At 36.8% G+C, this 24,181-nt stretch overlaps 1 protein-coding gene across 3 annotated transcripts in view; it reads right to left on the bottom strand.

Annotated features, from left to right (window-relative positions):
* Positions 1-24,181, bottom strand: part of RNGTT (RNA guanylyltransferase and 5'-phosphatase) — a 358,579-nt gene that overhangs the window by 214,590 nt on the left and 119,808 nt on the right. For all 3 annotated transcript variants that reach the window (XM_054491099.2, XM_063666408.1, XM_063666409.1), the window contains exon 11: positions 21,169-21,333. In XM_054491099.2, the coding sequence (XP_054347074.1) occupies positions 21,169-21,333 (165 nt within the window). The remainder of the gene's footprint in view (positions 1-21,168; positions 21,334-24,181) is intronic.

Raw genomic sequence — 24,181 nt, forward strand, 5'->3', positions numbered from 1 at the left:
AATTCATAAATCAAATGAGTGAATTAATAACTTCTGCTATCAAAGGCCTCTGTTAAGAAAATTGGCCGGGCATGGTGCCTCACGCCTGTAATCCCAGCACTTTGGGAGGCCGAGGCAGGTGGATAACCTGAGGTCAGGAGTTTGAGACCAGCCTGACTGACCAACATGGTGAAACCCCGTCTCTACTAAAAATACAAAAAATTAGCTGGACATGGTGCCACGTGCCTGTAATCTCAGCTACTTGGGAGGCTGAGACAGGAGAATCGCTTGAACTCGGGAGGCTGAGGTTGCAGTGAGTCAAGATCGCACCATTGCACTCCAGCCTGAGCAACAAGAGCAAAACGCCATCCAAGGGAAAAAGCAAAAAAAAAGCCTCTGTTAAGAAAATAAAACAGCAAATTACAAAGTGGGAGAATATATCAGAAAAACATATCTGACAAAAGACCAATATCCAAGATATGTAAAGAACTTCTCCAACAAAATAAAGGGATAAACCCAGTAAAAAATAAAACTGAAAATAAATGGAAGTCTACAATTTACTCTGAAATTCACCCCAAAAAATAGACTAATGGATGGATAGAGAAAGAGATGAATTAATATGTGTTGGAGCTGGTACAGGAAAATATAGACTCTAGGCCTTCATGGGTGTTCACAATAAAATTCTTTCAACTTTTCTGTATATTTAAATTTTTTCTAAATAAAATGTTGTTGGAAAAAAAATCAGAGATCAGGCTAACAAAAGAGTTGAGATTTAGCTAAGAACTAGAAAGGGGCAGCCATAAAAGCTAAGCACAGTTCCAGAGTGCAAATGTCTTAACATGAAATATAAAATATCATATGTGGGAATACAAGAAATAAAAACACTAGTGAACAGTAACTGTAAAAGAAAACCATAGAAAATTAGCAGCAAGGTGGGCAGGAACTAGATCATACAGGTATACATCAAGGTAAGTTTTATTTTGCTTTAAATGTAAAAAGAATCTATGATATAGGCACAAAAATCCTACATACTAGCAAATTAAATTTAAAAATACAGTTATGCATCATTTAACAATAGGAGTGTCTTCTGAAAAAAATGCATTGTTGGGTGATTCTGTCATTGTGCGAACATCACCTAATGTTCTTACACAAACCTAGATGGTACAGCCAACTATACACTAGGCTATATAATATATAGCCTATTGTTCCTAGGCTACAAACCTGTACAGCATGTAACTATACTCTGTACTGAATACCGTAGGCAACTGTAACACACTGGTAAGTATTTATGTATAAAAGATAAAAAATGGTACACCTGTATAGGGCAACTTTGTTATAACCTTATGGGACCACCATTATATATGCAGTCCAAAGTTGACCAAAACATTGTTAAGTGGCACACAATTATATATTAAAACTGTGCTATTCAATGGCCACATGTGGCTACTAAAATTTAAATTAAATGACACTAAAAATCTAGTTCCCTCAGCTGCACTAGCCACAATTCAAGCACTACTCAATAACCATGTTTGGCTAGGAGGCACTGTAGTACACAGCAAAGATTACAGAACATTTTCATCTTACAGAAAGTTCAGCTGGACAGGTCTGCTTTGAAAGAAAACACATATAAACAAGACGCCAACAAAAAGGACCCTGCAATAAATTGAAAATACGTTTGTTCTCTTTTTTTTTTTTTTTTCTTTTTGGAGACCACGTCTTACTCTGTCATTCAGGCTGGAATGCAGTGGTGCGATCTCGCCTCACTGCAACCTGGGTCCAGAGATTCTCCTACCTCTGCCTCCGGAGTAGCTGGGATTATAGGCATCCACCACCACGCCCAGCTAATTTTTGTATTTTTAGTAAAGATGGGGTTTCACCATGTTGGCCAGGCTGGTCTCAAACTCCTGACCTCAAGTGATCCTCCCACCTCGGCCTCCCAAAGAGCTGGGATTACAGGTGTGAGCCACCATGCCCAGCCTTCTGTGTTTTCTAAAAAACATATAAGTAAAAATGAAAGGAAAAAAATAATCAAAAATTATTTACAAAATGCCAAAATTCTTAAATGAAAATGCTTAAAGGAAGTCTGTCAGTTATCATAGAGCATACATTGAAGGGTACACTGAGAAGTAAGAATATAAATTAATAATTGACACAATATCCCATCACATTTGCCATCTGTTGGTTAGAAGCAAGCTACAGATCCCACCCACACTGAAGAGGAGAGGGTTACACAACAGGCATTGGGGTTCACCTTAGAATTCTGCCTACCACATGGGTGGAGGTACACAGTAGCACAAACTTTCAAGAATATTTGGTGGCATAGATAAGAGCCTAAGATTCCATTTTTAGAATTTATCCTAAGGAAATAACTCATGAACTTTCACTAAGTTATCTAAAGAGATATTCATCGAAACACTAGTAACAAAATTTTGGTAGCAATCTAAACATCCAATCAGAGATACTAACTTGAAAATCATTATTTTTAAATAAATACAGCCTATTTCCAAATCAGTGTGTATATGTTTGACATACATATATTTTTTTTAAAATGTTTATTTGAATACATGTAAACCTTGCCTTTGTTTTGTGTCTACAACCAAACTTTGTTATACAGTGGTACTGTTTCTTCCACTGCAAAGCACAGTGTGTTCTATTGGTCTTCTACTGAAATAGTTCACTATTAGAGCTTTTCAGCTATCACTAATATACAAAATTACTCTGATTATGACCATTGTTTTTAAATGTATGCCTTATAGTTGCCACATTCCTTATGTTCATATAAATTGTTTGCATTTTCCACTATCCTTCTCCTCACTCTGCACCCATGTCCAACAAAGTAAGGCAAGACTGATGGCACAATGGTAGAATACAAACAAATTGATGCTGATCTCTTTCTAATCTATTCAAATACCTGGTTCATTCAAACCAATTTTACAATTAGCATAGAAAATATAGAGTTCTTCCCTCTTTTGGGAAATATATACTTCCCTATTTCACAGCCCACACGTTCACATGTCTGAAAACAGCACGTATCTTACAATGACAAATCACAGTTGATTTCATGTACCACTGGGTAAGAGATTTCCAAAGGTATGAAAAGAAAAATGTGGGCAGGGGGCATGGTTTACAACCGATAGCATCTTATTTGGTAAACAAGGTTCAGAAAATCTGGTTCCATATAAACAACAGAGTTGTCTGACACCCTTCTTCAACATCATCACCAATTGTGTACTAGAATCATATCTGTGATTTACAGTTTGTTTTCATGCATTTGTCTTCACACTCATGCCTTAGAGAAGTTAACTTAAACCTACGAGTTTAAGGGCTTCACTGAAGTAATTTCTGAAAGTATTTTAAAATTTTATTATAATAATTCAATAATAACACGCAAGTTTTCTATATTTTACTTTTAGTAAGACTGCCTCTGCTTAAAGTATAAAAATCATCAGCCAGGCGCGGTGGCTCACACCTGTAATCCCAGCACTTTGGGAGGACAAGACGGGCGGATCACCTGAGGCCGGAAGTTCAAGACCAGCCTGGCCAACATGGAGAAACCCCATCTCTAATAAAAATACAAAATTAGCCAGGCATGGTGGCACATGCCTGTAATCTCAACTACTTGGGAGGCTGAGGAAGGAGAATCATTTGAACCTGGGAGGCAGAGGTTGCAATGAGCCAATATCACACCATTCCACTCCAGCCTGGGCAACAAGAGCAAAACCCTGTCTCAAAAGAAATAAAAAATATATATATATATAATATACTATAAAAATTACTTTAAAATTAATGTGCTGGAACTAAATACCTCCATCATTTCAACAATGACCAACAGAAGCTTCTATGCAAGTGGAAAGGGCAGATGCTATTATTTAACTGCCATATTTCACTTTAAAATTCTAAAAAACCTACTAAGTCAGACAATGCCAAAGTAGTGGCTCACATTGTTGAGTTACACACTTTAAAAAAAAAGTATTCAGAGGGCTGGCAAGATGGCCGAATAGGAACAGCTCCAGTCTGCAGCTCCCAGCGAGATCAATGCAGAAGGCAGTGATTTCTGCATTTCCAACTGAAGTACCTGGCTTATCTCATTTGACATTGGTTAGACAGTGGGTGCAGCCCATAGAGGGTGAGCTGAAGCAGGGTGGGGCATCACCTCACCTGGGAAGCACAAGGGGTTTGGGCACTCTCTCCCCTAGCCAAGGGAAGCCGTGAGGGACTGAGCCATGAGGGACGGTGCACTCAGGCCCAGATACTACACTCTTCCCACAGTCTTTGCAACCTGCAGACCAGTAGATTCCCTCGGATGCCTACGCCACCAGGGCTTTAGGTTTCAAGCACAAAACTAGGTGGCCAATTGGGCAGACACCGAGCTAGCTGTAGGAGTTTTATTTTCATACTCCAGAGGCACCTGGAACACCAGCGAGACAGAACTGTTCACTCCCCTGGAAAGGGGGCTGAAGCCAGGGAGCCAAGTGGTCTAGACCAGCAAATCCCACCCCCATGGAGCCCAGCAAACTAAGATCCACTGGCTTGAAATTCTCGCTGGCAGCACAGCAGTCTGAAGGCAACCTGGGATGCTGGAGCTTGGTGCGGGGAGGGGCGTCTGCCATTACCAAGGCGTGAGTAGGTGGTTTTCCCCCCCAGTGTAAACAAAGCCTCCAGGAAGTTCCAACTGGGCAGACCCCACCTCAGCTCCACAAACTGCTGTAGCCAGACTGCCTCTCTAGATTCCTCCTCTCTGGGCAGGGTGTCTGAAAGAAAGGCAGCAGCCCCCGTCATGGGCTTATAGATAAAACTCCCATCTCCCTGGGACAGAGTACCTGGGGGAAGGGGCAGCTATAGGCACAGCTTCAGCAGACTTAAACGTTCCTGCCTACTACTGGCTCTGAAGAGAGCAGCGGATCTCCAGCACAGCACTCCAGCTCTGCTAAGGGACAGATGGCCTCCTCAATTGGGTCCCTGACCCCAGTGCCTACTGACTGGGAGAGACCTCCCAGCAGGGGTCAACAGACACCTCATACAGGGGAGCTCTGGCTGGCATCTGGCAGGTGCCCCTCTAGGACAAAGCTTCCAGAGGAAGAACAGGCAGCAATCTTTGCTGTTCTGCAGCCTCTGCTGGTGATACCCAGAAAAACAGGGTCTAGACTGGACCTCCAGCAAACTCCAGCAGAGCTGCAGAAGAGGGGCCTGACTGTTAGAAGGAAAACTAGCAAACAGAAAGGAATAGCATCAACATCAACAAAAGGACATCCACTCAGAAACCCCATCCGAAGGTCACCAACATCGAAGACCAAAGGTAGATAAATGCACAAAGATGAGGAAAAACCAGCCCAAAAAGGCTGAAAATTCCAGAAGCCAGAATGCCTCTTCTCCTCCAAAGGATCACAACTCCTCACTAGCAAGGGAACAAAACTGGATGGAGAATGAGTTTGAGGAACTGACAGAAGTAGGCTTCAGAAGGTGGGTAATAACAAACTCCTCTGAGCTAAAGAAGCATGTTCTAACCCAATGCGAACCTAAGAAACTTGAAAAAAGGTTAGAGGAATTGCTAACTAGAATAACCAGTTTAGAGAACATACATGACCTGATAAAGCTAAAAAACACAGCATGAGAACTTCGTGAAGCATACACAAGTATCAATAGCCAAATCTATCAAGCAGAAGACAGGATATCAGAGATTGAAGATCAACTTAATGAAATGCAGCCTGAAGACAAGATTAGAGAAAAAAGAATGAAAAGGAACTAACAAAGCCACCAAGAAATATGGGACTATGTGAAAAGACCAAACCTATGTTTGATTGGTGTACTTGAAAGTGACGGGGAGAATGGAACCAAGATGGAAACACTCTTCAGGATATTATCCAGGAGGACTTCCCCAACCTAGCAAGATAGGCCAACAATCAAATTCAGGAATTACAGAGAACATCACAAAGATACTCCTCGAGAAGAGCAACCCCAAGACATATAATCATCAGATTCACCAAGGTTGAAATGAAGGAAAAAATGTTAAGGGCAGCCAGAGAGAAAGGTTGGGTTACCCACAAAGGGAAGCCCATCAGACTAACAGCAGATCTCTTGGCAGAAACCCTACAAGCCAGAGGAGAGGTTCAACACTCTTAAAGAAAAGAATTTTCAACCCAGAATTTCATATCCAGCCAACTAAGCTTCATAAGCAAAGGAGAAATAGAATCCTTTACAGACAAGCAAATGCTGAGAGATTTTGTCACCACCAGGGCTGCCTTACGAGAGCTCCTGAAGGAAGCACTAAATATGGAAAGAAAAAACCAGTATCAACCACTGCAAAAACATACCAAATTGTAAAGACCATCGACACTATGAAGAAACTGCATTAACTAATGGGCAAAATAACCAGCTAGCATCATGATGACAGAATCAAATTAATACACAACAGTATTAACCTTAAATGTAAATGGGCTAAATGCCCCAAATAAAAGACACAGACTGGCAAACTGGATAAAGAGTCAAGACCCATCAGTGTGCTATATTCAGGAGACCCAGCTCCTATGTGTGTGCAAAGACACACATAAGCTCAAAATAAAGGGATGGAGGAAGATTTACCAAGCAAATGGAAAGCAAAAAAAAAAACCAAAAAAACAAACCAGGGGTTGCAATCCTAGTCTCTGATAAAACAGACTTTAAACCAACAAAGATCAAAAGAGACAAAGAAGGGCATTACATAATGGTAAAGGGATCAATGCAACAAGAAGAGCTAACTATCTTAAATATATATGCACCCAATACAAGAGCACCCAGATTCATAAAGCCAAGTTCTTAGAGGCCTACAAAGAGACTTAGACTCCCACACAATAATAGTGGGAGACTTTTAACACCCCACTGTCAATATTAGACAGATCAACGAGACAGGAAATTGACAAGGATATTCAGGACCTGAACTCAACTGTGGACCAAGCAGACCTAATAGACATCTACAGAACTCTCCAAGCAAAATCAACATAATGTACATTCTCTTCTCAGCACCACATCACACTTATTCTAAAATCGATAATTGGAAGTAAAACACTCCTCAGCAAATGCAAAAGAATGGAAATCATAACAGTCTCTCAGACCACAGTGCAATCAAATTAGAACTCAGGATTAAGAAACTCTCTCAAAAACCGCACAACTATATGGAAACTGAACAACCTGCTCCTGAATGACTACTGGGCAGAAATAAAGAAGTTAATTAAGGAAGAAATAAATAATGAAATAATGAAATTAAGGCAGAAATAAAGAAGTTATTTGAAACCAATGAGAACAAAGACACAACTTACCAGAATCTTTGGGACACAGCTACAGCAGTGTTTAGAGGGAAATTTATAGCACTAAATGCCCAAAGGAGAAAGCGGGAAAGATCTTAAATCAACACCCTAACATCACAATTAAAAGAAACAGAGAAGCAAGAGCAAACAAATTCAAAAGCTAGCAGAAGACAAGAAGTAAGTAAGATTAGAGCAGAACTGAAGGAGGGAGAGACACAAAAAAAAAAACCCTTCAAAAAGTCAATGAATCCAGAAGCTGGTTTTTTGAAAAAATTAACAAAATAGACCACTAGCCAGACTAATAAAGAAGAAAAGTGCGAAGAATCAAATAGACACAATAAAAAAATGAAAAAGGAGATATCACCACTGATCCCACAGAAATACAAACTACCATCAGAGAATACTATAAACACCTCTATGCAAATAAACTAGAAAATCTAGAAGAAATGGATAAATTCCTGGACACATACACCCTCCCAAGACTAAACCAGGAAGAAGTCAAATCCCTGAATAGACCAATAATAAGTTCTGAAATTGAGGCAGTAATTAACAGCCTACCAACCAAAAACAGCCTAGGACCAGAGAGATTCATAGCTGAATTCTACCAAAGGTACAAAAGAGGAGCTGGTACCATTCCTTCTGAAACTATTCCAAACAACAGAAAAAGAGGGGCTCCAACCTAACTCATTTTATGAGGCCAGCATCATCCTGATACCAAAAACTGGCAGAGACACAACAAAAAAAGAGAATTTCAGGGCCAATATCCCTGATGAACACAGATGCAAAAATCCCCAATAAAATACTGGCAAACCAAATCCAGCAGCACATCAAAAAACTTATCCACCACGATCAAGTCGGATTAGTCCCTGGGATGCAAGGCTGGTTCAACATACGCAGATCAATAAATGTAATCCATCACATAAACAGAACCAATGACAAAAACCACATGATTATCTCAATAAATGCAGAAAAGGCCTTCGATAAAATTCAACACCTCTTCATGCTAAAACCTCTCAACAGACTAGGTACTGATGGAACTTATCTCAAAATAATAAGAGCTATTTATGACAAACCCACAGCCAATATCATACTACATGGGCAAAAGCTGGAAGCATTCCCTTTGAAAACCGGCACAAGGCAAGGATGCCCTCTCTTACCACTCCTATTCAACATAGTACTGAAGTTCTGGACATGGCAATCAGGCAAGAGAAAGAAATAAAGTGTATTCAAATAAGAAGACTGGAAGTCAAATTGTTTCTGTCTACAGATGACATGATTGTATATTTAGAAAACCCCATCATCTCAGCCCCAAATCAACTTAAGCTGATAAGCAACTTCAGCAAAGTCTCAGGATACAAAATCGATGCACAAAAATCACAAGCATTCTCATACACCAATAACAGACCAACAGAGAGCCAAGTCATGAGTGAATTCTCATTCACAATTGCTACAAAGAGAATAAAATACCTAGGAATACAACTTACAAGGGATATGAATGACCTCTTCAAGGAGAACTACAAACCACTGCTCAAGGAAATAAGAGAGGACACAAACAAATGGGAAAACATTCCATGCTCATAGATAGGAAGAATCAATATCGTGAAAATGGCCATATAGCCCAAAGTAATTTATAGATTCAATGCTATCCCCATCAAACTACCATTGATTTTCTTCACAGAATTAGAAAAAACTACTTTACATTTCATATGGAACCAAAAATGAGCCCGTATAGCCAAGACAATCCTAAGCAAAAAGAACAAAGCTGGAGGCATCATGCTACCTGACTTCAAAACTATACTACAAGGCTACAGTAACCAAAACAGCATGGTACTGGTACCAAAACAGATATATAGACCAATGGAACAGAACAGAGACCTCAGAAATAACGCCACACATATACAACCATCTGATCTTTGACAAACCTGACAAAAACAAGAAATGGGGAAAGGATTCCCTATTTAACAAATGGTGCTGGGAAAACTGGCTAGCAATATGCAGAAAACTGAAACTGGACCCCTTCCTTATACAAAAATTAACTCAAGATGAATTAAAGACTTAAACATAAGACCTAAACCCATAAAACCCCTGTAAAAAAACCTAGGCAATACCATTCAGGACATATGCATAGGCAAAGACTTCATGACTAAAACACCAAAAGCAATGGCAATAAAAGCCAAAATTGACAAGTGGGATCTAATTAAACTAAAGAGCCTGTGCACAGCAAAAGAAACTATCATCAGAATGAACAGGAAATCTAGAGAATGGAGAAAATTTTTGCAATCTATCCATCTGACAAAGGGCTAATATCCAGAATCTACAAGTAACTTAAATTTACAAGAAAAAACAACCCCATCAAAAAGTGGGCAAAGGATATAAACAGACACTTCTCAAAAGAAGACAGGTATACAGCCAAGAAACATATGAAAAAATGCTCATCATCACTGGTCATTAGAGAAATGCAAATCAAAACCACAATGAGATACCATCTCACTCCAGTTACAATGGCGATCATTAAAAAGTCAGGAAACAACAGATGCTGGAGAGGATATAGAGAAATAGGAACGCTTTTACACTGTTGGTGGGAGTGTAAATTAGTTCAATCATTGTGGAAGACAGTGTGGCGATTCCTCAAGGATCTAGAACCGTAAATACCATTTGATCCAGCCATCCCATTACTGGGTATATAACCAAAGGAGTATAAATCATTCTACTAAAAAGACACATGCACATGTATGTTTATTGCAGCACTATTCACAATAGCAAAGACTTGGAACCAAACCAAACGCCCATCAATGATAGACTGGATAAAGAAAATGTGGCACATATACACCATGGAATACTATGCAGCTATAAAAAAGGATAAGTTCATGTCCTTTGCAGGGACATGGATGAAGCTGGAAACCATCATTCTCAGCAAACTAGCACAGAAACAGAAAACCAAACGCTGCATCTTCAACTCATAGGTGGGAGTTGAACAATGAGAACAACATGGACACAGGGAGGGGAACATCACACACGGGAGCCTGTCGGGGGTTGGGGGCTATGGGAGGGATAGCATTAGGAGAAATACCTAATGTAGATGACGGGTTGATGGGTGCAACAAACCACCATGGCACATGTGTGTAACACATCTATGTAACAAACCTGCAAGTTCTGCACATGTATCCCAGAACTTAAAGTATAATTTTTAAAAAAGTATTCAGTTGAATGTGAATACAGTCATGTGATCTATGTCAATCCTATGGCTCTGTTAACCTGCAGCAAATTCACAATCACAGAACAATTAATTGATCAGATTTAGGCAAAGTAACTGCCTCTTAATTATTTTGGAGGCCAATAACATCTTTTGACAGAGCATGGTGGCTCACACCTGTAATCCCAGCACTTTGGGAGGCTGAGGCAGGCAGATCACGAGGTCAGGAGTTTAAGACCAGCCTGGCCAATACGGTGAAATCCCATCTCTACTAAAAAGACAAAAATTAGCCAGGTGTGGTGGCGCACACCTGATATCTAACTATTCAGGAGGCTGAGGCAGGAGAATCGCTTGCACCCAGGAGACAGAAGTTGCAGTGAGCCGAGATAGCACCAGTGCACTCTGGGCTAGGCGACAGAGCAAGACTTCATCTCAAAAAAAAGAATAAAAAATAAAATACAATAATCATCATTATTTTCCTCTGAATCTACAAATAGATATTTTTTGAATGTTAATTACAAAAAAAAAATTAGCTCTCATATTTAGCAAACATAGAAAATTCTCCATGTTACAATTATAAATCTTTCATAGAAATATTTCATATATATGGCATGAGATACAATTATTTCTTCATGTGTCAATGAATAAGATTTACTACTCCAAAAGAAGTTATCTGGGACAATAAATCTTTAGGTTCACTGTATGAAAGTATGAATTCTCTTTAGTATGCATTATATGATTTTCTTAAATTTCTCTCTGAAATGACATATGAATGAGATTGAAAGGATCCATCAGGCCACATTCAATAATCAGTAATGAATGACATATTAATAGACTAGATAATGCAAAACTGAATACCGCAAACATGATAAGGAATGGTCATCCTCATTTTATCTTGCATCTGCTTTCAAATCAAAATGCAGTTGCACCATTATATCTGTAATTTCATTAAAAATTAGGCATAATCACTGAAAATCTCTATGTGTGAACAATAGATCTTCATGTTTATGCAAAAATTCTTTCTTCTCTTCAACCACAGTTGCCATAACAAACTCTCAAAGGTTCTGTTTCTTTCACTATGACACAAACAATACAACACTGATACAGTCATAGAACAGTGATATAAAAATAACAAGCCTTATGGTTTTATGAACTACTAGTCTTGAACAGACACTTAAGAACTTATAAATTTATATTTAGTGATAAATAAGAAAATAAAGAAAAGAAAAGCAATACCTAGAAAATAAATCTGAATGCCCAATGAAATACATAAATAAACATGAAATTTAAACTCCTACCTAACAAAGCATGCAAATAACTAATATTAATAAAATTATCTTAAAAGTAGATGTGTCCTTGAAAAATTAAATGTAGTAAAAGAATAACCTTTGTAATTGTCTATTTAATTCTCTCAACAGTTATTAGAAAGGAGATCTTAACATTTACTACTCTTTCATCCTATAAAGCAAACATTTTACTTTTGAAACAGCAATAAGCAAATTATTTAAAAATATTTTCCACATAAAATTTTTCTAGTCTAACTAGACAGTAGAAAGTAAAATGACTCCAAGCAGAGAAAAGCTTTGCCACTAGGAACTTCAAGAGATTATCTGTTCTTTTGTTTTCTTTTTTAATTCTAGCTTTTGGAATGGGGGAAAGGGGACAGGGACTTGCTTTTTTTTTTTTAATCAAGCATAATTTCCTAAAATCACTCAAGTGATTCTTTGCATGTTCTTTCACTAGATCCTAACTATACACAACTGACTCCCTCTAAGGGAAATGTACAGAGTTCCAGACACAGACAAGCAGAAAATAAAGACAGACAATATACTATTTCAACAGGAAAAGTAAAGATGAGAAATTTGTCAAAGAAGAGAATGCATTATTATTTTTGCCAATTGGGCAGAAAAATAGGCAATTAGACAAGAATATATCAGGAAATGTTATCATTCCACAAATGAGCAATTTTAGAGTGGTCTTTCCCATCTACTCATATACACAGATAACCTATTCCCTGAAAATAAGGGGAAAATAATTATGAAATGTAAAAAGCAGCTTCTCAGACTAAGTAAGTAATAATAGAGCTTTCTAGTTCAAAATATTGTCTGTCTAGCATATCTGGTACAAATTTTCCAAAACATCTACTAAAATGCCTATGAAAAACATCGTATAAAAACATTAAACTTTAGAGCAGGACAAAAAGTCAGTAACTACCAGAATTTTAAGGCGATAGATCTGTACCAGAAAGTTTTAGAAAGTATTATAATTAGGCAGGCACAGTGGTATACGCCTGCAGCTCAGCTACTTGGGACACTGAGGTGAAAGAATTGCTTGAGCCCATGAGTTTGAGACCAGCCTGGGCAATATAGCAAGACTCTGTCCCTATTAAACACACACACACACACACACACACACACACACACATATATATATGATTTACTTATATATATATATAAGATTTACTACTCCAAAGGAAGTTATCTGGGACAATAAATCTTTAGGTTCACCATATGAAAGTATGAATTCTCTTTAGTATGCATTATATGATTTTCTTAAATTTCCCTCTGAAATGACATATGAATGAGATTTATATATATATATAAAATTGATGACACTTTATAATAAATTCCAAAAAGTAGAAAAAGTACAGATAATATTCTCTCATGTCACTATAATAAAAATTTTTTAATTAAGAATAAACTCAGAAAATAAAGACTCTTCCACTAGAAATTTTAAAACTCTCACAATCCTGGGAAAGATGAAAAAATAAACCAAAGCTGCAAAACCCTTACTAACATGACAAATAAATTATCAAATATTTGCCAGCTGTGGTGGCTCACGCTTGCAATCCCAACACTTTGGGAGGTCGAGGTGGGCAGAATGCTTGGGCTCGGGAGTTCAAGACCAGCCTGGGGAACACAGTGAAACCCCATCTCTACAAAAGTTACAAAAATTGGCCAGGTGTGATAACACGTGCTTGTATTCCCAGCTACTCAGGAGGCTAAGGTGGGATGATTGCTGGAGCCAAGTAAGTCAAGGCTGCAGTGAGTTGTCATCACACCACTCCACTAGATGACAGAACAAGATCCTATCTCTAAAATAAAATAAAAACAGAACTAGGCTTGGCTTAGGAAAAGAGCAGAAATTAAAAATTAATCTAAAAGTTCATGGGAAGAGAAAAAAATTAAATAGCTATCACATTTTTAAAAATCAGTTCTCAACTTCTTGGCTAAGATCAAGTGCAAAAAAATACCCACCAAAAAAAAAAAAGAAAGAAGAAACTTCAGGTATTTTAATAAATGGATATTGCACTCAAAGGGAGAGAAAAATTTAAATGTAACAATTTTCACATAGGAAGTGAAAAAGATATTAACCCAAACCCAAAGCACTACAATCCAAATAATTCCATGGGGGAGTTCCTCAAAAACCTAAAAAAGCAGGTAATTCCAATGTTTTTATTAAAACTGCTCTGGCTGGGCACGGTGGCTCACCCTGTAATCCCAACACTTTGGGAAGCCAAGGCCAGAGGACTGCCTTGAGCCTAAGAGTTCAAGACCAGCCTGGTCAAACATACTGAGAGGCACTATCTCCACAAAAAATTTTAAAACTAGCTGAGTGTGGTGGCACGTGCCTGTAGTCCCAGCTACTCAGGAGGCTGAGGCGGGAGGATTACTTGAGCCCAGGAGTTCAAGGCTGTAGTGAGCTATAATTGTGTCACTGCACTCCAGCCTGGGTAACAGAGCAAGACCCCGTCTTAAAACAACAACAACAACAACAAAAAAAAGCTCTAGAACATGTTTTTTTAAACCAAGTTTTTTTATAACACTGATGAAAACAGAGTATAACAGAGTGTACCACTGATGAAAAAGTTTCCAAAGATTTACAACATATCAAGATTATTTATAAACATCAATGCAAAATTTTATCCTTTAAAAAAGTTAGAAAAAAAAACTGGGCAGTACAATTTTTAAAATAATAAATTAAGACAAAGTAGGGCTTATCCCAGGAATGAGAGAATGATTCAACATCAGGATATATTTTCATATAATTCATGAGATAAACAGATCTAAACAGAAAAAAAAATAGTATTCGATCTATAGTAGATGAAAAGCCATTTGACCAAACTGAACACCCATTCTTGGTTAAAAATAAAATCACTTAGTGAAATAGAACCAAACGCACACTTGTTTCACCTGATAAAACAGATCTCAGAATTAAAGGCAGCATATCATACTCTGAAGAAACACCAGAAGCATTCCCACTCAAATCAGGAAACAAGAATCCCCATAACTACTGCCACAATTTAAAACTGTATTTATGTATAATCAAACTAGACAAAAGTTAACATATGAAAAATCCAGTAAGTAAAAATATCCTATTTACACTTAATATGAATACCTAAAAAAAGAATTACAAAATTATTACAAGCAGTAACAAAAGTAAGAAAGTTCGATAAATAAGATTGTATGCCAAAATTATCAGCTTTCAAGTTTAAATCCTAACCATGTATAAAAGGCATCTATCCTAGAGTCCTATAGCTAACATCATATTTAATAGTTAAAAACAAAATTTTCCTTCCTCATAGATGAGGAAGAAGACAAGGCTGTTCACTCTCACTGCTGCCATACAACATTAAACAATAGATTCTAGTCAGTGCAGTAAGGCAGGAGAATAAAATTAAAAGCATCCAAGTTGGAAAGGGAAAAGTAGCACCTTTTTCACTTATATAATTGTCTATGTAATAATTTTTATGAAATTCACAAAAAATTATTAGTATAATAATTGAGTTTAGCAAGACTGTAAGATAAAACATCAAAATACAAAAATCAACGAACTCCTTTGGGGAAAAAAGTATATTTCTATATACTACCAATAGTCAGAAACGGAAATTTTTCAAAGACTTTTATGACAACATCAAAAAGTATGAAATAAATCTGAAAAAAGATGAGCAAAATCTCATGCTTAAAACTACAAAAATTGCTGAGAGACAATAAAGAAGACCTACATAAAAGAAAATATATGCCAGGTTGATGAACTAGAAAACTTGGCATTGTTATGATGTTAGTTCTTCCCCAAAATTGACCTATATATTCATTACAATTCCAACCAAAATCCCAGTAGGCTTTTTTGTAGAAATTGACAGCTAATTATAAAATTCACATGAAAATGCAAAGGCCTAGAATAGCCAAAACAACTTAGAAAAGAACGACAAAGTTAGAACATTAATACTATCTGATTTCAAGATTTACAACAACCAAAAAAAATCAAGACAGTATGGTACTTGAGTAAAGACAGCCAAATAGATCAAGAGAACTGAACAGACAGTCTAGAAACAGAACCAGACATACACAATAAACTTCGTTTTTTATGAAGGTGAAAAAGTAATTCAATGAGAAAAGGATAGTCTCTTCAATTGGTATAGAAACAACTGAATATCTATATGCAAAAAAAAAAAAAAACCATGTCAATAGACTAAAAATAACCCAAATGTCTATGACTACGATGTTAGCTAAGTTATGGCATACTGATACAATGAAAATCTGTGCAACTGTTAAAGAAAAATGAAGATGATCTAATCTCTGTGTACCAATACTGGGGTGAAGAGACTTAAGAGATACTGTCAAGTTTTTTTTAAAGAAAAAAAGAAAACGACAGAACAGTGTATTAAAAAATCACCATGCTGGTCATGGTGTCTCATGCCTGTAATCTCAACACTTTGAGAGGCTGAGGCAGGCAGATCGTTTGAGCCCAGGAATTTGAGACCAGCCTGGTCAATATAGCAAAATCCCATCACTACAAAAAATTAAAAAATTAGCTAGGAATGGTGGTTCCGGTCTATAGTTCCAGCTACTCAGGAGGCTGAGTTGGGAGGATTGTTTGAGTCTGGGAGGTCAAGGATGCAGTGAGCCATGATCACACCACTGCACTCTAGCCTGGATGACAGAGCAAGACTCTGTTTTGAAAAAAAGAAAAAAAAATCATCACTTTACGGAGATAGTAAGAATATAAATAAATGCATTTATTTATTGATAAAGAAATTCTGGATGGATACACTAAAAGCTAACAGCAATGGTTACTGAGAAGGTGATAAATGGATTGGGAGCTTTCAGAGAAATTTTTACTGCATGTTTTTAAAGTTTTGTTAGTCATATGTAGTCTATTCAAATAATTCTTTTTGAATTGGCCTTCAAACTGGAAATGTAAATAGAATCGCAATTTGAAAAACAGCTTGTTATTACTATTTTGGATATTGTATTCTGACTGTAAATTAAAGTTAAAAACTGAACAATTATCTCTTCTTTGTGTTTAACAGATCAAATTAAACAAAACAAAGACATAGAGCTATATTAATAAATTCCTAAAATCAGAATCATCTTTGAGATTTTAAAGATACACAGATATGAAATTCTATTATTTTTCTACAAAATTAGTATGCATGTTTTATAGCTGTAAATTTTGTTTAAAACTTCATAAAAGCTACCATTCTTAAAATAAATGATCTATACGTCCCTGAAAATGCTGTAAGGTTCATAATACCACTATTTTACCATCCCATTAGCAAAGATAAAAATCTCCACAGCAATAACCTGTCAATTGTAGTTATTATCCTATAACTGGTGTTACTAAGGTCTTACATGTTATACCAATTCTGCTATAAAATGTGTTCTCCTTTTGTATTCTACAACCAAAAATACTTCAGTAAGAGACATTAAGGACAAAAAACAATAAGAACTGAAAGTGAGGAGAGGAGACTATTTAAAATTCTAAAAATTAGAATTGCTTTTATTATTTATTTATTTATTTTGAGACAGTGTCCCACTCTGCCACCCAGGCTGAAGTACAGTGGCACAATCTTGGCTCACTGTAGCCTCAACCTCCCAGGCTCAAGCAATCATTCCACCTCCGCCTCCTGAGTAGCTGGAACTACAGGCATGTGCCACCATGCCCGGCTAATTTTTTAGTATTTTTTGTAGAGACAGGGTTTTGCCATGTTGCCCAGGCTGGTCTCGAACTCTTGGGCACAAGCGATCCATGTGCCTTGGCCTTCCAAAGTGCCGGGATTACAGGCGTGAGCCACCACACCTAGCTAGAATTGCTTTTAAAAAACAAATATCCTATGATTTTAAGGAATTACATAAGCTAAGTATAAAGAAAAACATAGTAAGAACACTGTCTTTCTAGTGAAAAACTACATAAAAAGTTGTTCCACATAATTGCTTCAAATCCCTAAAAAATAGTTCTGATATTACACATTAGCAAATATTTCTAAGCAGTACTGATTTGACTAATGAAATTATACTATCTAAACACATTTTCTTAAATGCTGAACTCTGAATTATGACAGCACAACCTGTGAAATTCATTTTTAAAAAACGAACACAAACCAAAGGAATCTCGCTTTTGCCCAACTTTTATACTGTATTTACAATTTAGAAAATGATGTTCTCATAAGAGAACACAGTTTCAGTTAATAGATTTCCACCGTGGACACAGCAGATGTTAAATATTAACTTTATCTTTACCCAACCAGGGCACAGTAGTACACAGGCTCTTGTAGGTACCCCCTTAATATCCCTGCTGCCAAAACAGACACAAAAGGCAAGCAGTGAACAGTCGAAAGATCATAGCGGCAGAGGTCAACCAAAATTCCCATGCCAAGCAGGTGTTACACAAAATCGTAATAAAAGTAGGATGATTACTCTGTATTTGTTGAATGAAAAAGATAGCCACTCAATAGCGCTAGGATTACTTACAGCTAGTATCATATCCAAAGACTGACACCAAATTAAGCGGACTAGAGTAGGAGCAGGTGAAGAGTTTAAAACATGATTGCATATGTTGCTATATTTTTGTACAATTCTATCATAACCACCCTCCTCCCAAAAAATATAAATTATTTGGGTACTATTCCCCTGGTTGAATGTAAACAGACCATGGTTCTTCGTGGCCACCAATTTTTCAAATGCCCTAAACCAGGCATATAAAACACTGGTTTAGAAAATAAAATCCCACCATAATACAACTTCTTGGATGCCACGTGCAATTTTAATGTAAAAGTACTCATAACCCAGTATCAAAGCTGAACTATAAATTCAACTCACAATAGAGAAATATAAAAAGAGCAAATGCCTCCCAAAGTTTCTGAATCTGTGAAGCTACAAACCTGATTCTGGAATATGACAAATTTCACAAAAGGTGTAACATTCCTTCAGGCTTCTTAGGAAATAGCCGGCTGGCCTTCTTCTGAATGCCAAATGTGCCCCCTTATCCTTTCTAAAACTTCTAAAACATTTCAAATGTTTATCAGCATACAATCAAGCATGGGTCCATGTGGTATGCAGGCTCAAAATACATTTACATTCTGATAAGGAGAGCAGAGCTTTATGACTGCCAACTAACATATCTATGAATTAGAACCACCAATCAGGTTTGCTAAGAAAGTTAACCACTACCAAAAGCAAGAATGTCTTACGAATATTCAAAACTGCAGACAAATTATCAAACAAGGAAGAAAGGAAAACGGGAAGTCAGAGAAGAAAAACAAATTAAAAGGTGGGTTCAATAAATCAGACATCCTAACACATAACAGGCACACAGAACACACTATGTATAATTTATATACAAAGAAATAAGAATCTCACCAAAAGCACAAATGAGAAATGGAGAAAAGTCTTAGGAAACAGTCAATATGCAGTTTATATGTCATGTCTTAAAAAAACCAGAAATACCAAGGTACAATTGCTTTTAAACACTAGATCTGGTAAACATCCCACTGCAAACAAACTATGCAGCAGCAATAACAGTAGTACCAGTAATAATAGTAGTCATATGAGTGATACTAAAAATAATAAGAGAACAAAGAAAAAAAAGAGAATGAAAAGGAAAATGGAGAAGATGAGGCATAAACAGAATTAGTATGCTCACGTGAGAACACAGGGCATGAAGAAGAGACAGTGAATAGAAGAAACTGGATGCTAAATGGACTATGCAAACGGAAGACAATTCCCCGAAGGAATGGAAGAGTAAAAATAGAGCATCTAAATGTAATCATCAGACAAAATCATAGCAATATTAGAACATAGTATAAAAACATTTTAGAGATGAAGGGCTTCTTAAGCAAGACAGAAAACCAGAAGATGCAAGAAATATTCTGCCAAATTTCACTACATAAAAATGAACTTTTCGGCCAGGCATGGTGGCTCACACCTGTAATCCCAGCACTTTGGGAGGCTAAGGCAGGCTGATCACTTGAGCTCAGGAGTTCGAGACCAGCCTGGGCAACACAGGGAAACCTCGTCTCTAGAAAAAAATACAAAAAAAATTAGCTGGACATGGTAGTATGCACCTATAGTCCCAGCTACTCAGTAGGCTGAGGTGGGAGGATCACTTGACCCCAGGAGGTCAAGGCTGTGGTGAGCCGAGATAGCACCATTGCACTCCAGGCTGAGCAAGAGTGAGACCCTGCCTCAAAAAAAAAAAAAAAAAAAAAAAAAAACTCATACTCACCTTCCCATTACAATACACTGCCTTGCCTACAGATCAAAAAAAAAAAAAAAGAGTGTTGGCAATGGGAAAATGAGCTCTCTCATCTGCTGGAGACAAAATTGCTTTATTTGGAAAGGAATTTGGCAGTAGTTACTAACATTACTCATAATCTTTAAACCAAAAATTCTACTTACCCTGAAGAAATATCCACCCATATAAACAAAAATGTTCACTGAAACAGTGTTGGTAATAGCAAAGGACTAGAAGCAATCTAAAAACCCATCAATTACAACATAATGTATAGTAGATCTTTACTATCATTACCATGCAGCACTTAACAAATAACATGGCAAATCTCTATGCACTGACATGGAAATATCTCCAAGATATACTGTTAAGTGAAAAAACAAAGCAAAACAAAAAGAACCAACATCTTGGAATATTTAGTATGATTCTTTTTTTTTTTGAAACAGAGTCTTGCTCTGTCACCCAGGCTGGAGTGCAGTGGCGCAATCTTGGCTCACTGCAACCTCCACCTTCTGAGTTCAAGCGATTCTCCTGCCTCAGCCTCCCGAGTAGCTGGGACTACAGGCACACGCCACCACATCTGGCTAATTTTTGTATTTTTAGTAGAGACGGGTTTCACCATATTGGCCAGGCTGGTCTTGAGTTCCTGACCTTGTGATCTGCCCACCTTGGCCTCCCAAAGTGCTGGGATTACAGGCATGAGCCACAGAGCCTGGCCTTAGTATACAATTCATTTTAAGTGGAAACAACAAAAATACTAAAAGAAAACCTTCAATGTATGTGTGTGTATATATATATCTATATATATATACATACACATATATATAAATGTATCTTTTCAATAAGAGTACGTACCAAACACTTTACCTTCAGGATGTGTAGGAGCAGGCCTAATGATTTTCATTCAATACATTTCTATGTTGCTTATAGCTTTTTAAAAAACTAGTATGACCAATGACCATGAAACAAAAACTATTATGAGAAAAAGGGAAACAGCCTAGTTTCAGGTGCCACCACTGAGAATCTTATTCAAGAGAAAAAGCCTAGGAGTCATACCATGTTTGACCAAAACAGCGCTATACCCAATTCGAGTATTTTCTGACAAAGTCAAGACAACTGGGCAGCAAAATGTCATTCATATTCATCTTGTAAGCTGAATTATGAGACATTATTAGCACTAATTTAAAAAAAATTAAACTTTACCTTTCTTGAAGTACAGATGTCAAAAAATGGCTTATTTCTGACACTAAATGGTTCCTGTGTTTTGTCAATGAGCCCAGTCTTCATTTTTTCGTGTCGAGGACTTATAATTTCTCGTTCTATACACTGCAGACGAACATTAAAATCACAATCTCCAACGGGCTGTGACTGAATTAAATAAAGAATTAGTTAAATTTCAACACTAACAACTATTTTATCAGCATAATCATCAAGGCTGCCACAATGTACATAATAGTCTGTGTAAACAGCATCCTCTGGAGTTATTCAGTGCACAGCCTGCACAAACATATATACCAACCCTAATAATTAGTTTGACTAACAATAGAACTATCTAAACACACAAAGAGACTTATTTTAAAATACAACTGTATAAAACAGTATGAGAAAGTGGCACAATTCTACTGTAAGTTGATCGAAATATTTCACATCTAGGCCAGGTGTGGTGGCTCACACCTGTAGTCCCAGCACTTTGGAAGGCTGAGGCAGGAGGATCACATGAGCCCAGGAGTTTGAGGCTAGCCTGGGCAACAGAGCAAGACCACCACCCCCAAATTTTAAAAAATAAAAAATAAAATAAATAATTTCACATCTGAATTAAAGTATTAATATACTTACTATTTATAGGTACAGAATCATTTTAAAATACAAAAAATATACACTCACTAGTCTTTTTTATTATGCATATAAATTAGTTGAAACCCTTTAACAGTACCTTATTACAGTATAAAAACTAAAATCCACAGAATTCAGAAAAGTACAAGCGAGTAACACACCAAAATAGGTAGCACAGTTACCTACAATGTTTTTTGTTGTTTAAAGTGCTAATGCTATAGATATCAGCAAGTAGAAGACATGTATCAAATACACCCTCAACTCTGGAAGCTAACACAGAAGTTTACATAATATGTTCAAAGTTATACAGTTATAAAGAAATAGTTCTCTCCCTCAAATACACTTTCCCTTGAGTGTTCTTAAAGCATATATGGTTTGAACTGTGAAATAAAAAGTACATGAACACTTTTGTATGAATTGAGGGTAAGTCTCGTCCTATCCATGTGGCATATACAAACACAGTTATAACATATTATCTGGTTGACAGTAATCATCCAGATTAGTAATTATCGCTTCGATGGCACATAAGCTACTCTTCTTTTTTACTTTGCAACTGGACACACCTTACATGCATTTTCCCCCATCTTTTCTGTCTTTTTCCTCTTCTCCAATGTATATTTTCCAACCTAACATTTACTCAACCTAATGTTTACATAGGGGTGGCAGCACTTGCTTAAGGAGTAAACATTAAATATACCTTGGGGATGTCTTTTTCTCAACTTCAGAAGGATGACAACTTTGATATTCAGCAAAGAATAAGTACAGAGACAAAGTGAGTGAGAGGTATGAGGGAGCACACGTTCTCTTTACATAAAGGCATACAACCATCTGTAAAGGATATTTATTGGGGAAATGCTAGTAAATAACCATATAGTCCATGTGTCATCTCTTCTATGCAATCAACATCGTCAACAAGGTTGAAAAATATAAAATGTTAGACTGGTTTATTAGAGTTATTAAAAGAATTCAGACACCTATAAAATTAAAGTAGAATAAGCAACCCCTCTTTTATGTTCTAAAAAAAAAAAAAAAAGTCTAACAACTGTTAAAACATATGTAAATGTCTAAATTCCCTCCTAGAAGCTTTCTACCTTTATACATAAATTCACCAAACTTCAAGAATAGACAGAAAGCAAGTTCACCTTCAAATACACAATGCCTATGGGCAAAGTTAAGCTCTCAACAGATAGGTGTTGAATCACTGAGAAGAGACTACAAGAAACACTCAATAATTATTGACTAGCTTGTCTCCCTGTTTTCAGTTCTTACTCCCTTCAAAACACTATCCATGCTGCCACTAGTTATCTTTCAAAATAGTAAAAGTATGTTCATATCATTACTGTAATGAAAACCCTTTAACAATGCCTTATTACATAAAGAACTAAGTTAAAATGCCTTATTCAAGTAATCTGGCCCTCTACTTAACAATCCATTCTCATTTTTTGCTATGTCCCACACCTTACCATCCGTCAAGTATACTAACAGGCCGGGTGCAGTTGGCTCACACCTGTAATCCCAGCACTTTGGGAGGCTGAAGCGGGCAGATTGCTTGAGGCCAGAAGTTCGTGACCAGCATAGCCATCATGGCAAAACCTCATGTATTTGTATTTTTGTGCTAAAAATACAAAAATTAGCTGGGCGTAGTGGCACACGCCTGTGGTCCCAGCTACTCAGGAGGCTGAGGCACAAGAATTGCTTGAACACGGGAGGCAGAGGTTGCTGTGAGCTGAGATCGCGCCACTGCACTCCAGCCTGGGCGACAGATGAAGATTGTCTCAAAAAAAAAAAAAAAAATGTATGCTAACAAACCATCTAATGCTCCTGACCTCCATGACTCAATCCTTCAAAACTAATTTGTGTCACTTTCTCAGTCTGCAATTCCACACTTCAGTGACTCAACTATACCCAGGGAAGTTGGAATACTCTCACCTCTCTAATACCACTATATCTTGTATATACCTTTGTTATGTTTATGATTTTAAAATTATAATTATTTCTTTACATTTATATTTCATCCATAATAGTCTGCAAATTTGCTTTAATTTTGTATCCAATCTAAACACATATCCTAACAAATACATTAAAAAATGCCTATTTTTAAAAAATTTGTATATATATACAACTGTAAAATACTATAAAATGTTACGTTTTTAATGTAAAATGTTATAAAACAGACAAAATAAAATAATATATTAAATTTTTTTTTAAGTTCTCCTGTGTTCTTCCCAAATTCCAATGAAACGCTGTGCAAATGGCCTTCTTTGGAAGCCAGTACACTGGCATGTGAATTCTTTAAAGGCAAGAAATTATGTCTCATTCATCTTTGTATACCCAGTACATATGTACTTAACATATAAAAGATGATCGATGCTGACAGTCAGAG

The sequence above is a fragment of the Pongo pygmaeus genome, chromosome 5 (genome assembly GCF_028885625.2).
Source record: "Pongo pygmaeus isolate AG05252 chromosome 5, NHGRI_mPonPyg2-v2.0_pri, whole genome shotgun sequence".
NCBI classification, from domain to species: domain Eukaryota; kingdom Metazoa; phylum Chordata; class Mammalia; order Primates; family Hominidae; genus Pongo; species Pongo pygmaeus.